The 16,676-nt window shown below is 41.7% G+C and overlaps 1 protein-coding gene across 1 annotated transcript; it reads right to left on the reverse strand.

Annotated features, from left to right (window-relative positions):
• Positions 1–13,073: 13,073 nt before the first annotated feature.
• LOC147607549 (protein ASPARTIC PROTEASE IN GUARD CELL 2-like) lies at positions 13,074–14,837 on the reverse strand. The gene is made up of 2 exons (XM_086790716.1): positions 13,839–14,837; positions 13,074–13,718 (listed from the first exon to the last, which is right to left on the reverse strand). The coding sequence occupies exons 1-2, from the start codon at positions 14,794–14,796 to the stop codon at positions 13,165–13,167; spliced, it is 1,512 nt and encodes a 503-aa protein (XP_086646842.1). The 5' UTR covers positions 14,797–14,837; the 3' UTR covers positions 13,074–13,164.
• Between the last annotated feature and the right edge of the window lie 1,839 nt (positions 14,838–16,676).

Raw genomic sequence — 16,676 nt, forward strand, 5'->3', positions numbered from 1 at the left:
AAAGAGCTAAAAAATGCAACACTTAAGTCTAGAAAGGACTTGAAAGAGGCAAGGAGGAAGCTATGGTGGTTGAATGCCAAAGTTGTAATGTTCTCTCTCTGAGGATTCGATCTTTGAAAGAAGAAAATTTTGAATGCATCAACAGAAAGGATGTGCAAAGTTTTTGCAACAACATTATCGAGGCTCATAGGGGCAAGGCAGATTTGGGTGAAAATCAGCTTTATGGGATTTTTTCCAAGATGTTGCCAAAAATGCTTTGAGGCCCAAAAAGGGGGCAAAGGTTTATGGAGTCCACAAAGACCATGTTTGAAGTCATTAAGCTATGGGGTGGGCCATGTTTGCATGACTTTTTGAGTGCAAATCTTGCAGGACCATCTATATCTACGACTAAGAGGCAAGCAAGAAAGGTAACTCACTTTAAAGCACGGGAGCATGGATATATTTTTGATGCGGTAGGCAGCAAGATCTACATGGATGCCAAGATCAGACATGGTGTCACATCATCAAGGGTTCCAATCATCATCGTGTTGAAGATGAGACAACCATCAAGTGTCACATAAGGTAGACTTTCTTGAATCTATTGCTATGTTTCTTTTCTTCAAAAATCTGAAATTTATTATGCACGAGGTAAATTATGAATTAATTGTTCACTACATGTTCATATAATGAGGATATTAAGTAGAGCTATATGTTTTGATAGGTGGGATGCAAAGGATGATATGCTTATTGGATTTTGTGGAAGCAAAGAGGACAATCATCAATGTTGCTCAAATGATGCAATCATTGTTGGAGATGGCTCAACAGGATATGATAAAATAGTGGATGCATTTAAAAACCATGTGATGGGACACTATGCTAGACTTCTTATTGTTAATCCTCTTCATGAGAGTCTTCTACCATGACTAGCTTTTTTAAAAAACCATGTGATGGGACACTATGCTAGACTTCTTATTGTTAATCCTCTTCATGAGAGTCTTCCATAACTAGCTTTGGTTGTACACTGCAGATGTAATCGTTTTGATAGTGGTTTTGTGAGAAATCAGTGGAATCTTGTGGAGACCATGTGGAATGCAAAGTTCAAGGAAACCATAGGACATGCTTTAGATGGTGATAGTAGATGCTGCAAGCTCATGCTTGAAGGCTACCTTGGAAAAAATGATACACCATTCTTCATTGATTGGTGTGGATGGAAGTTGATAGGTAAGATGGTAGGTAGAGATGCATATGAGTTACATGATCAGGACTTTGTACATGGGGGAAAGAAGTTGGTAAGTCCTCTTGACAGCCCCACTTGACAACTTGTGATTGGACATGTCTAGATCACACTAAACCATGTGGCTATAGTTTAAAATTCGTTCTCAATTGATGAGAACATGTTACGAGATAGAGACATACAAAGAAATGATCGATAGAATTGGGGAGCAACTCAAAGAATTGCAAGTAGATAGGTGCAAAAGTTACAAAGAAAAAGAGTGGAGTATGCAAGGAACAAAGACATATTTGTTGGTTGTGGTTGATTATATTGAAATTTTCTTATCACCATATCTAGATTTGAGGGCGCGTGTGGTGCTTGCAGCCAAAGTAGTTTTCTTTTTCAGCTTTGGAGGTTATGGGTCCAACATGAAGTTGATGGAATCCTAGAGGAGGCAAGTGTTGAAGTAAAGAAGAATATGGTCAGCCCCAATAATAGAGGTTGATGTGGAAATTTCATCTTCAAGTCTACATTGGTAAGCCAACTGAATGGGAACTTAACACTATCAAAGAACCGCTTAACAAGGGTGCGACAGGGAGTTTATTTCAGCCATGAGGAAATATCAGTGTCTTCAAGAAATGGAAACTTTTTAGGGATTGGGAGTGATTGTGCAGTTTACTTCTATGATGATACACAAGGACAAGGGACAAGGAAATCCAAAAAGAAAGGGCAAAGCCACAAACTTGAAGAAAGCGGAGAAAAGTCATAGCATATGGTAGCTTGGAAGGGTTCAAAAGATGCAAAAGAAGGTAGGATGCAAGTATGTACATTACAAATGGGGTTTAGATTTGACCAATCGACCTCAAGGTCTAGAGATTCAGCTTGGATGGTATTAAAAGGTGAAAAGTCCACATATGTACACATATGATTTGACTGACTTGAACATGGTGGATATAGAATCAGTCATCGCATTAGCAAATTCAACATATAATGAAGCAACAGATAGATATCAGCTTGATGGAGATGACTTTAAGCTTCTTAATGATTTTCTAATGGCTAATGATTAGTTGATCATATGTATTTCATGTAGTGTTCTGTGCTAGTCTATTTCTTATCATAGATGGCATCATTATTGTGTATATTTTCATCCTTGCAGGGCAAGAGATTTTTAGGTTTGTCAAGAAACAAGGAGCTCGAGTGAGGAAAAATACTTTTTGTTGGCTGAAGTTTTGTTGGCTAAAGTTACCCATATGCCACGTCTATAGTGGATTTTCATAGCTCTACTTGCCCGAGAGAGAGAGAGAGAGAGAGAGAGGGATAGAGGTTTATTCTTAATGGCATGCAAGTGAAGTGTCTAATAATATAATAACCATGTAGATGGTCACACCAAAAATGTGAAGTGTCTAATAACCATGTAGATGGTCACACCAAAAATGTGAAGCAAGTTGAATAAAAAAATAAGTTGGAGAAGTTATTTGAGACAAACTGGAATGATGAAGAACAGGAAGAAAAATAAAATGCTAGAGGATATTGAAAACTCAATAACTTAGAACTTAGAACACTAAAGGCATAGAGAAACCATTGTGTAATCTCTTTACACAATGACATAGAGAAACCATTGTGTAATCTCTTTACAATGCTGTAATAGATTAAACCTTTAAAGTTAAAGTGTAGTTTAAAATTTTACTTACATATTTGTGAAAATATGTAAGTACAGTTTAAACTTTTATTTACATATTTGCCAAAATAGTTATTATTTTCTTCTTCTTTACTTTCTACTCACAATTTAGCTCCGTAACTCATCCTCGTTACTTTGATGTGCATATGGCATCCTCTATTTCCTTGAATATAGATAGCAACTTGTTCCATCAAGGTGCCACAATTGTTGGTCCCCAAGGTGGTATTCGAGTGGGTAGAGATTGGGACTCTCATTCAAGAGGTTTCTCCTTCCTTGTGGTTGTTCGTACGTAGGTGGGCACGATGGTCATCATCATCCCAGGCATTAGGCAAGTCCTAATTTAGATGTTTGTACCTGTTCATTGAGACGATCTTGTGGTGTGGTGACAACAATGTGCTATGCTTGCCCGTCAAGCTCCATGCCTTAGATCCAGGATAGTGGCTACCATGGACATCGAAGATCGTGATTTGATTGTGAAGCCATGAGTAACTAATTATAACCTTGTAGGTTGTTCACTCTAATTGGCTGAGCGACTCACTTATGGGGCTCACGTTGTGGCTTGAAGTCCATTGCCTTCAAAAGTGACCAGTATTTGGAGGCTTGGTATCTGCTTGTGTTACTAGAAGTAGGGTGAAGTTCCTTATGCCCCCTATAGGCTAGGCATAGGACTTAAAAGACTATTGTTGTTAGAGAGCTTCCATCTTACCTAAGTTGCATAATTCCAAAGCATAAACGCCATTAAAATAGAGGTGATTCTTGATTATGTTCTGAAGTATGTTGTATCTTGCTCGTATATAACCCAAAGTTAAAGCAAGAATGCCATTCACCTAGCAATTATATTCTTATGGGGCTCACGTTGTGGCTTGATGTCCATTGCCTTTAGAAGTGGCCAATATTTGGAAGCTTGGTACCCGCATGTGGTACTAGAAGTAGGGTGAAATTCCTTATGCCCGCCATAGGCTAGACATAGGACTTAAAAGACCATTGTTGTTGAAGAGCTTCCATCTCACCTAAGTTGCAGCAATCCAAAGCATAAATGAAATTAAAATAGAGGTGATTCTCAATTATGTTCTTATGTATGTTGTATCTCGCACTCGTATATAAGGTTCCCAAACTAAAAGCAAGAATGCCATTCACCTCTAGCAATTATTTTCTTAAATCTAGCCGACCAGTATAACCCAAAGTTAAAACAAGAATAGCGTTCTCAATTACAACATTCTTAAGGGTGTTATATCTAGCTGGTATAGCCCAAAGTCAGAACAACAATGCCATTCACCGACCACTACCAGGTGTAAGAAAAACATTCACCTTCAGTATAAAGTGGTGGCATTTGTGCACGTCTCTCCAAAATTAATTAATGCAAAGTCCTTCCAAGGCATGCCAACAAAGGGTCTTATCGACGACTGCTTGCACGTAGATTAAATAGCTTACAGTTATTGAAACCTAATCTCTCATCACTACTACTGCTGCAACTTGCAAGAGTGCATGTACTGGGCATAGAGTATAATTCAAAAGAAGACCGATCAGTGTCATATTCTTAAGTACATCTCACAGCCTAGCTCTAGAGTATAATTCAGAAGAAGACCGATCAGTGTCATATTCTTGAGTACACCTCACAGCCTAGCTCTACCAATTAAGCTTGAGTTGCTCCTGACCATCTCCATAGCATGTGGCAAGCGTCCTCCTCCTGCAAGGTTTGCAATGTCAACACTGTCCTGCACAGGCGCGTTAAGGTAAGGATCGTTTGAAGGTAAAACGGATGGATTAAAATGTGTTTGCGCATTCGGTGTATGCAGCTTGGCAGCATAAGCATGCACTCGAACAATACATGTGCAGTTCGGTGTGCGCAAGATGCAGCACCGAACATTGACGAGCTGCTGTGCTTGGCCTTCGTTTTTTGAGCCAGGCCTTCTACTTAGGCGGGTTTCACAAGTATCCGGCGGACTCACCAGCGTGTCAGGCAAGGCGGGCGCACACTTTTTGGTTGCATAGCGGACATCCCCAGGGTCCATTTCACAAATGTCGCCCAAAACGTTGGACGTTTCTCCCAACATTTTTCGCCCAAAAGAGACATAGAAGCTCATCAATCAAACAGCTTTCTTCAATCAAACAAATCACATATACCATTTCATAGACCACAAACTTTTCAACATGCCATGTTTTGAAAGGTGTACCTTCTTCAGAGGGCTTCTGAATGTGGACTACAATTCAAAGTGCTGCTTTTACAACGTACAAGATTTTGGTGACTCGCAGCATGCTACGACTCCTGCAAAAAGAAGAAAAAACAAATGTATTCTTTTGCAGAGAGGACAGGGGAGTCGAACCCCTTCACCAACACCACAAAACAAGTGTAGCTACACCGAAGCCCTCTTCGAGAAAGGGGGACACGGTGAGTGTGGATAATTGCACCATCTCCCCCCTTCCCAAATAAAAGAAGTGGTTAGTATCAATACGTGAAGACAAAAATATATATCTATTCCAAGAAATATAAAAGACACAATCATCATTGCTTTCAAACCATGTATATCTCACAGAAGAAATATCCACCATATCAGAGAATAGATATCCACCATATCAATAGCACCTGCATTAACACTAAACATTTACTGATGCAATGCAAAGTTAACCCACATCAACCAAGTTCCTCCTCGTCTGCAATGTTTTCAAGATCAACATGTCATCGAAGGTACTCACGATACATGGAGCTTGCTAGATTGTCACGTGGATTGGATCCCGAGCCACAACCATCATACACAACATCATCTATGCTCTGATACTCATACCCAATATCATCGGGCCCATTCTGTCCTCGTTCAAGTATGTCATTGGCATCTTCTGTTGCTACGGCTTGGACCTCGGCCAAAGTGCTTGCTAATATCCCTCGCGTCTCCTCTACATTGCCTCCAGCTCTCGGAGTTCAGTCTCTGCTTCTTGCACCCAGTTCATGTCAAACGTGTCACGATGCACAATACACATATTGTGCAACCCAATGCAAGCAGCTACTATGTCACGAACATTTGCAAGGTCCATGTCACACCTTTTCATAAGGATGTAGAATCTTGCTTTTAACATACCGAAAGCTCTTTCCACAGCCATGCATGAACTCAACTGAACAAAGTTCCAGTGGTTCTTGCACCTGGACAATCTATTCTTTCCACCTTTGAACGGAGACAACATAAACTTCCTCACGGGATATCCACAATCACCCAACCAACAGTACCTTCCAAGCCCCCTTCTTTGACATCTCTACCCAAGAGCACTACGAGAAAATAGCAAGAGTCATGCATGGACCCAGCATAGCCTAGTCCCACACATGACAATCAGTCATGACAGTGAGTTGAAGTAAGATCGAGTGAAACCCCTTCCGATTGTAATAATCTACATGGTTGCTCCTTGGCGCGTGATGATGGCAATGTGAGAGCCATCTATGGCTCCTACCATGAATGGAATGCCACAAAGTGCTTCAAAGGATGTGGCAATGTCAGCCATACAATGACTGTCATGCCACCTAATGTATAGGTCACGAAGACCTAATTTCACAATTGCCAAGCAAAATTGCAAGACTGGTGCAAGCGGTGCTATTAGCACAACCATACAAATCTCCTAGCACCTCAAGATTTGAGCCTTTAGCCAATCTATGTAGTGCCAAGCAAACACACTTCTCCATTGGTATAGCTGCTTGCATGGTTGTATTCTGTCGCTGCATTTGCGAAGTAACTTTTGTGCAAATGTAAGTGAAAGTCTGCTTGCTCACATGCATTCGTCTCTTAAAGATGTCATCAGAGTACAACCCGAAGAGGCATCTCTCCATGAAATTCTAGGGCCGTTCATATACCCAACATGCACAGTTGTCATGCCTTCTGCGATGCTTGCACATTCTAATGGCTTGAGCCACTCTTCCATAGTGCTGATTGGCTTGAGACCACGGCAGTATGTCTTCCTCCTCTGTGTAGTCATGGGTATGCACATGTTCATCCATCAATACAATAAGTATTGCACAAAACGAGGTGCAGACCATGGCTTGTTCCGTAGACATATCCATTGCTCCACTCCTGTTTTTTTTAATGCATGCATACCACGCAAATTCACACATGCAAATATGAAAGTGGAAGCGAAGCAAATGCAAACAAACATCAGCCACGTAAAGGTAGTAGCATGATAGAAACATACAATGCCTCGAAGCACAAATTCAAGCTATTCTACCAACGTCTGAAAATAAAAGAATAATGCATGGAGAAAAATCTAATAGTCCAAATTGGCTCTTGTTCCACAAAGTGGGTGTCATTTCTGGGATGCACGATCAAGGAAGCGGATCATTGTAGATCCCAAGGTCTCTAGGATCTACAACCTTTGTCCTTCTACTGCCTCCCTCACTGCTTCTGTTGCCTCCTCAGACTATAGAGAGTGCTAGAACACCTATTGTGCAGATTAAATGTAGATTAAAGGAGCACTAATGGTGAACACGAGCTGTAAAATTTTGGTGCCAACATTATGGCTTTATAATACCATAAAAAGGCAGCTCTTACATACCAAATTGCAGTTGCAGTGCGGGACCTCTTATTTCTAACAGTAGCAAAAAGCCAAGCACAAATTTATCTTGTGAAACTAGTGTTGCAGAAGCTCAAGATAGATACACAAGTACCATGAGTAATCTATTCCAACAGGTAGATGCTTACATGTGTTCAAATAGGTAGATGCTTAATATAATCTATTGTCTTCAATATCTACACATACATCACATATCAATGGTGTTTGCAAATGATAAATTATGTGTTCCTACCTAATATACATGTGCATGCATATGAACAGTATTATAATCCATATGAAAGTCTCACATCCAAGTAGAAGAAAGCATTAAACTAAAGGTTTAATGATAACAAAAATCATTTTGGTTTCTTGGCCAGACTGTGAAGAAAAGTAATTGCTGTTACGAACACACACCAAACCAGCGCTACAGAAGAGGAAACATGATAAAAAATAGACAATAGAACACATAATCTCTGGGGCATACCTGTTCAATGATCAATGATGCAGCTTGGCGCTTATGAAACCCATAGCTAGAATGCGTACCTGCTTGATGCAGTGAATGCCCATTTATACTCACATGTAGAGATGGTGGGAGAATGGTGTGATGGGGTGAAGGCAAGAGAGGACATGATTGACGCCATAGAGCATCCGAGCACGGGGATTGCACTTGGGCAAGAGGAGCATGCTGGTGTCACGAAGCAAGGTTTCCCGTCCGTGAGTAGGCATGCCACCTATCGGACGCGAGGAGGAGGTGCGAATAGTGAAGGCATGCCATACAGTATGTGGCAGATATGCACTCGAGGCACATTTGACAGCGCACGCGTCCACATCTGCGGATGTCCATGAAACCCACCTTACATAGGCAACAAAGCCTCTGCTGGGGCAACTGCACTTGGGATAATGTCCATGCTTATCCAAAGCGATCATGAGATGATTGATTAAAGGGAGGAGGGCCCGCTTTGTTCCAAAGCGATGCTTCTTAAAGCACACGAATGTTCCCCATGTGGCAGCAGGCCACTCCCACTGTGATAAGTAAAACTTTGCAAGAGCTTATCCTCAAACAAGGATGCACACCTCTTGAGTGGGGGGGGATTTTGCTTTTCGACCTTTGACCATCTCCTTTTGACCCCCCCCTTCACCACATTCAATCAATACATCTTGGGCTCATCTGCATAATATATATCAAGGATTGCTAGAACACATGTTGATTATAAGGAATTTCCTATGGTATAACTTTGTCATGTTTCCTTTCTTTTTAAAGGGACCCACCTAGCATTGCTAAATTTGAACCCTCATTACTCCAACATCTACTTTGCTAAAACAGATCAAAAGACGATAAGGGAGTATTGGTCTTCTCGAGAGGGCATGGGCATTGAATGAGAAGGTGTTCACCATGGATCTACCAACAAAGAAGGAGACCAAAAAAATGTGAAACTGCATCTACATGACTAATGCATTCATTAAAGGACACCTTTACCCAAAAAAAGGAGAGCCAAAATTGTACAGGATCAATGCACTCACATTAAAAGACACCTTTAACAAAAAGAACAAAAAAGAAGAGCCTCAATTGTATGCTCTAGTGGCACAAGATATTGCAGGTATTTATTCCTCTATTTGTTTACTCTTTATCTTTACCTTTATGGTTATTTTACTCTTTATATGAAACTCTCTCCCTCTTTCTTGAAACTCTAATCTAGCATGTGTGGTGTAATAAGGGTTAGGGTTAGGGTTAGGGTTTGGGAGTGATTAGTGCTAATCACTTGTTCTCTCTTGCTTTTTCTCTCCCTCTAGCTTGAGTGATTAGGATACCTCATAATTGTCTTGTGTAGAGATCCTGCACGATCTTCCCGAGAGAGGTTACACCACCAGTTAGATAGAGCAACTGCGTCGGTATGAAAATGAGTGCAGGAGGAGGGCGGTGACGAGTGGCTATGGTTGAGCTCTTGAGCATAGCTTAAGCTCTACGGATTAGCAACTTCCCACGACATGTTAGGGTGAGCTTAACACATCATGTGTAATAACATTAGTTGTCTCATTGCACACTTATTTAATGGCAATGAGAAACCCTTTTTTGTAGCATGACTTGATTCTTGCTTGGCGTTGAGAATGCAAAGCTTTCCATCCCCTGGATGTTTCCTATATTGTCTAGCTGTGTGCTCTTTATAGTTATAGTAAAAGCATTTAACCTTTTTCTTGAAGGGTTAAATCGTCACACTAAGTCTTCTTTTTAAGCTTTCCATTAGCACATCAAATGATGGTGGGTGTGAAGAAGGTATCCAGGCCTTGTGACCGTGTCGGTCCACGATCATAGTTAGTGCCATCGTTACTAGTGTAGAATTGACTCATTTTGAAAGATGTACTAGATACCACTATAGTGCATTTTTTCCACCTCCCATGGTTATCTTGGCTCATCTTGGGCCTCGTAATGTTAAATCATAGTGTCCAAGAGTGGACCATTGTGATATCCCAAACACTACATGAGGGTGGAGCATTGTGATATTCAACATTGTAACAATCATAAAAATTTCCCAAAGTTCAAAGATTTTCATAAACTTAATGAGAGGTTAACCGAGTCTTCATTATCCATGTAAATTTTATAGTGCCTATTCATAAACTCACTTGTGGATCTAGGAGACAATATCTTATTATTGTAAGAAATGCCGAAGGGAAAAGGTAATCCCTAAACCTTTCCAATGGAAACTCATTTGTGCATTTAGGAGACAATATCTTATTTTTATTATGAAAAATGTCAAAGGGAAAAGGTTATCCCTAAACCTTTCCAATGGAAATGTGTCATTATTAGTCGTCATATTCATGATGGTAGCAAAGAAGAAGTGGCCATGCAAGACAAGTTTGTACTTCGGAAAAGAACACACATATACATACTACCCCTCAGTGTCGCATGTAGTGACTTTAACAACACTACTTGTTAACCCATGCAAAGAGTTTTAAGTTAGAGTGTCCAAGAGTAAATTTTATGTGTGGAATATTAAGGGATAATGGTCCACTAGAGCATGTAGAGTACTTGACAACCTACCAAATCTGACTAACTCTAGACCATCTAGCCTCCTTAGCTACTATCATGTATGGTTATAGGGATGTAACAGGAACTTGGGATGCTCAACCATGGCTACTCCTAATATTGAGAGATGTATAAACATGATCTAGCCGGGGCCAATACAAAATTAGGGTGGAGCATTGTGATATCCAAAATTGTAACAATTATAAAAAATTCTCAAAGTTTAAAGATTTTCATAAACTTAATAAGAGGTTCTAAGACCATATTAATGAGTCTTCATTATGTCAATTTTACAATCCCTATTCATAAACTCACTTAATGTGGATTTAGGAGATAATATCTTGTTATTAAAAGAGATAATATCTTGTTATTGTAAGAGATAATATCTTGCTATTGTAAGAAATGCCAAAGGAAAAAGGTAATCCCTTAACCTTTACAATGTAAATGTGTCATTATTAGTTCTCATCATGATGGATCTTCATGATGGTAGGGAATAAGTGACCGTGCAAGACAAGTGTTTACTTTGGAAAAAAAACACACACAGATACATACTACCCCTTGATGTGGCATAATACATCGCCATAGTTATGAAATTTCTATCCTCGGCTATCGCCATAGTCAGGAAGCTTTTGTCCTCGACTATTGCTAATATAGCAACATAACTTTTACTAATTTTTCATCACTGCCCTAGCCAGGGATCTGCTTTTTCCTCTCTTTAATCTATTCATCGACATCCCCACCGTGCAGATATATTTATACAGCAAGCTTGTAGATATACACCTTAATTATCAAAGTCATTGGTGAGCGACCTATGTTTCTTAACCTTACAAGCCTAGCTATGGCGGAGAGATTCTGTAAAGCAGGAGCAAGAGGAAGGCAAGGAGTCTTCTTACACGGGCATAGGAACGGAACATTCTCGGCATAGAAAGAAAGCCGAATGGAGGTACTACAAGGGAGTAGTGGAGGTACTTCAAGGGAGGCATTAGGCACCTCTTCATCTTCAAGAGCAATAGCATGTCTCAGGCTAGGGCTTTGGATTGGTCCATTGGTTGGTATGAACCCCATGGCCCTAGCTTTAGCAGCGACCATAGCTTCACCGTGCCTTGATACCATGTTGATCCAAGGAGAAAGAGAGAGACACAATACACCAACAATAGCTCCCAAAAGTGTATGGAATATACACTATAGAAAGATATATATAGGCTGAAGCCTAGGGTTAGGTAGGTACGCTATATATAGGTTGAAGCCTAGGGTTAGGTAGGTACGCTATATATAGCATCAACATCGATCATATTTAGATTATCAGTCTTGAGATCTATCTTCATTGCATGTGTACCCTTGTTTCACATACAAATAAACTCTATCTTAATGTCTTTATAGATTGTAATCTAAGCTTCCTCATAGAGCACACTAGTGTGAAGACTTGCATGTGATCTTGGTTTTGTATTTATAGCCTATCTTGCTCAATCTTGTTCTCTACAAAAATCATGCTATTTGTGTTAACACACATGTTTTACTTTTTTACAATATATTAAATAGGCAAGAATCTTTAGCAAGGCATTGTGTGTTAAATAGGACTATATAAATAGCTCACCTTGTAGTTTATATATCCCTGAGTGCTTGACCACCACCATTATTAGGAAATAAAGGAGAGCTCGGTAAAACCAACTACACCTTCTAGAATTTGAAAATAAAGGTAAACTTGCCTTCATACTGGGTACCAATTTTGGATCCACAAGATCTAATACAAGCATTTTTGCTAAACCTTGCCATTGAATTAGCTTGGAGGCGAAGGGTTGCGGACCCTCAACATTGTTAATGATTTTATTATAGCACTCCATCATGTATTCACAACTTTAGAAGCTTAGCTGATTCTAAGAAACAAGTATGATACCGCTAGTTAGACAAGGATTTAAAACCTTGGGAAAATCAACTTGCCTCTAAGAAGCTTTCTAATGGAGAAGCAACCAACGGGGTAATTTATCACAAGAATTTAGAACCTACACTATGAACTAGGGGAGATTGATATCATGACGATGGCCTATGATCTTGTACAGTGTGCATAAGGGTCATGTGTGCACATCTTGAATAAAAAGAAGTCAAGGTGATGGCACCAACACGTGTACTCTCATAAGAAACCTTATTTTCGAACTTTTTGAAGAGACTATTTTATGCATGTTCTAGAATCAAACAACACAAGGGATCCAAAAAGCTTATGTTGGATGTTGTAGAAGAAGCTCCGGGACACAGACACACAGGCACAAACAAGGAGGAACTTGAGAGAGTGAGAGTCTGTCATGTCTAGCCCGCACTTGGATGCCATGAGGACATAGCTGTACAAGCAAGTGAGGACCTAGAGCATTGTGATATCCAACATTGTAACAATTATAAAAAAAATCTCAAGGTTTAAAGATTTTCATAAACTTAATAATAAGAGGTTCTAAGACCATATCAACGAGTGTTCCTTATCAATGTCAATTTTACAATCCCTATTCATAAACTCACCTAACGTGGATTTAGGAGATAATATCTTGTTATTGCAAGAGATAATATCTTGTTATTGTAAGAAATGGCAAAGGGAAAAGGTAATCCCTCAACCGTTACAATGGAAATATGACATTAGTAGTCCTCATCTTCATGATTGTAGTAGGGAATAAGTGGCTATGCAGCAAGACAAGCTTTTACTTTGGAAAAACAAAAAAACACAGAGATCCATACTACGCCTCAATGTGTGATGTAGTAGCAACTTTAACACTGGTTGTAAGCCCACGCAAAGATGTCATTCTCAATGTCAAAGATAACTTGGTTGTTGTGCAAGCTAACAGACCCAATGACCATGGTAGCAGGTGTGTCACCTGGCTGCTTTTGAAGAAAAGGCCAACACATGCGGGGATTTCCATTGTTGGAGGTATAGGCAAGTCCACTTGCGTCATTGCTTAATGTAAAAAGCGAACCATCTGCAAAGACAAAAGAGATTGCAGGCAAGGCGATGGCTGTAGGGTAATCCCAGCATGTGTCAAGACCAGGTGGCCCTGGGGTGGCACTTGGGTCCCAATTGCCAAGCAGAGGCTGCATGGCTGTTCTCCATGCATCCCTGAAGGGTATGTATGCTGCTGTGTCTATGATGGAGAGCATGTCAGACGAGTCAACAATTACACCGCCCGACTGGTCATTGGGGTTGATGTCGAACGTCCCAGCTGGGACACCTACACTTTGGCCTGCCACCAAAATATCCACTATATCTAGGTAATAGAACACGGCATATCCATCTTCTAGCAATTCGTTCTCGTAGTATTGGACCGCTGTGGCACATCAAAAGAATTCCAATGTTAGGAAAAAGGTAAATTCTAAGGGTATAGCATGCAGATCCCGTCATAGCTAGTATCGATTGCGAGAACGTGGGATTGGGAAAAACAACTTACATGGATATGCCCCATCGCCAAACTCGAGCCAGCCAGAGTTGGGCGGAGAGCCGATCGATGCGAAGCAGAAGGAGAAAACGGCTGGGAAATCTTGGAGGCCGACGTAGAACTGCTCTGTCCATGACAAGCTCCGCCCATAGCCTAGACCGAGAATCCCAGACGAGTCAGTGCCCACACCGGCTACATTATTCACACCGCAGCCAAACCCTACGTTCTGTATGCTGACGACACTTGGGGGGCTGGTGGACGCGTCCCAAAAGGTGAACTGCTCTCTACAGATAGATCCAGCAGACGTGGTTCCATCACCATAGCTAGTAGCATAGAAGCAGTGGCCTGCGTCGGCACCTTGTCCGATGTTGACATTTTGGACGAGGTTGCAGTAATCGTCGCCTTGGACTTGAAGGGAGAAGGTGGTGGACTGGGCAGGGTCGTAAACGGGAAAGGCTTCCGGGTAGCATGGGTTGCAGGGCTTGCATTGGATCCAGGGAAGGTCACTGCCGGTGTCCACCAGCATGAGAATGGATTGGGAGGTGCCGGTGCCCGGAGCAACGCCCAGGCTCAGCTCCACGTAGTATTCCGAGACCGAGCCGCCCCTCGTGTAGGCGGTGGTCACTTGGCCATACGGGTCGTAGTTCGACTCGACGTGGGCGCTGTCATGATGCTGATCATGCGATGATGATGATGATGATCTGTTGAAGCGCCGGGCCAACCTCTCCATTCTCAGCCGTGACACACACGCATCGTCGCAGTTGGCTGGGCGGAGGGGAGAATGCTGGTCGAACACGTGATTCACGCCCATCCTTGGAAACCTCCTAGCTGAACCTCCACCACCTCCTGAGCTGTTGCTCCGCCCAAGCGCCATATCTAGAGAGGCAGCAGCTCTGGGCTTAATCAATGGCTTCCTCCCATCGGCTGTGGACATGTACTGCGCACTCATCATCAACAAGAAGCAGAGCATTATAAGACGGAGGAGCTGCAAGTTGTGATCGGTAGGAGCCATGGTAGAGCTAATATCTTCTTCTAAATCAGTAAATGGAGCCCTTAATATACCCTACTTATAAGTACTTAATTAATGCGGTTGAAAACGACCTTACGTCGTTATATTTATGAACGGTATAGCTGCACACACCAAGCTACCCTTTTGGGTATAAAGAATCGAGCAGAGCATATGCGCGCGGACCCTTATTTAATCTGTGCTCTAAATATTTTATGCTGTCAAGACCTTGTTCATATCTCCAGATTCCAGCAGCTTCGTAACATTGCTTAACACATGCTAGCATTGCTTAACACTCTGCCGGCCAATGAACAACCTGTACCCAACGAGGGAGCGCCTTCCTTATCATTAGACTCCTCTAGTTTTTGGCCTCCCCATGGCAAAGGCCTTAGTGGTGGGTATGAGGGGTTGCCTTGCTGCCCCCCAGCCCGCCAGGTGGGCCTGTGCATGGTCATTACGCCACGTGTGCAGGTTAGTGAGGCTACAAGTGCTTCTCTACATCTTAGCATGTGGGCCTTGGCGTATGTAGTGTGAGATGTAGGGTTTCGGCTAGGTATGTTGAGTGGCTCTCGGTGCGCCAATTCTTCGCGTGTGGACCTTAGAGGTCGTGTAGTACGGCGCCCTTGGTGTGTGGGCCATACTTGGCCTGCTGGAAGCTTCACCTTCTACAAGTGGTGTTATAGGTGTTGCGCCTTTTATTACGTGGGCCATGGTTTGTGACCCATGTTTGGTACATTTTGAGTGTGTGGTTGTAGGGTCTTGGTGGGCGACGCATACACTAAGTACGGGTATGATCTCTACACATCCTCTGCTGGCTGCTTTATGTGGAGATGAGTTGCTCACATACATTCCACTTGCAGAGGTGATTCTACCTTGGACTTGCTAGTTCATTGCATGACATTTTATGGGTGTGTGACGGCGGCTGTGCGCCGCCTGTGCAGAGTTTTGGCTTGTGCTTGTAGGTATGTGGCATCGTCTTTGTGCAGACTATTATTTTGTGGTTGTGATGGGTTGTTGTATGTTGTATAAGAGAGGGAAAGTGAGAGAGGAAGACCTACAAGTACGCGGGTCCCTGCGTATCCGTGTTAATGCTAAATGGGAGAGAGAGAGAGAGAGAGAGAGAGAGAGAGAGAGAGAGAGAGAGCTCTACATGCTTTGGAGGGATTGAGATACTATATGAGAGAGAGCAAGCCCTGCACACTCATTTTAATGCACACTCATTTTAATGTTGTATGAGAGAGAGAAAGAGAGAGGGAGTGAGAGAGAAATAGAGTTGCATGCTTGCATGACCTACATGCTTTTGCATGCATGTGTTTTCAATTGTATGTGTCATGTGTGCACTGTGTGGTCATGTGTGTGTGTGTGATTAGGTGAATGCATGCAGTGCTTGCAAACTTTTATCAATGTTGTATGAGTGAGACAGATAGAGAGAGAGAGAGAGAGGTGCATGCTTTGCATTAGCTCTACACATGCATGCATATGTTTTCGTTATGTGGTATGTATGAATGTGGTCACATGTGTATGAATTTTTTGACCTCTTTTATATTTTACTGATATGCAGGTTGTTTTGAGTGCATGTGAACGGGTTTTTTACTTGTGTGGTGGAGCTGTCATTGCTTTTCAGCTTGCAACATGTTGGTGATGTTCGCAGCAGTGAAAGAATCAAGTCACTACTGTGTTAGATCTCAATTGGCATCTTTTGCTTTGAGCCTTGCGTGGTGGGTTAGTCTCCAAAGTTACCTACGCCTTGTACGTGTGCTTTGTCTTATTTATGGGTTTGACCACTTGGCCTATTTCAACTGTCACCTACTTTTCAAATTTACCTACTTTGAAAAGTGAAATCT

The sequence above is a fragment of the Cibotium barometz genome, chromosome 55 (genome assembly GCF_041138505.1).
Source record: "Cibotium barometz isolate CiBa-2024 chromosome 55, ASM4113850v1, whole genome shotgun sequence".
In the NCBI taxonomy this organism is placed as follows: domain Eukaryota; kingdom Viridiplantae; phylum Streptophyta; class Polypodiopsida; order Cyatheales; family Cibotiaceae; genus Cibotium; species Cibotium barometz.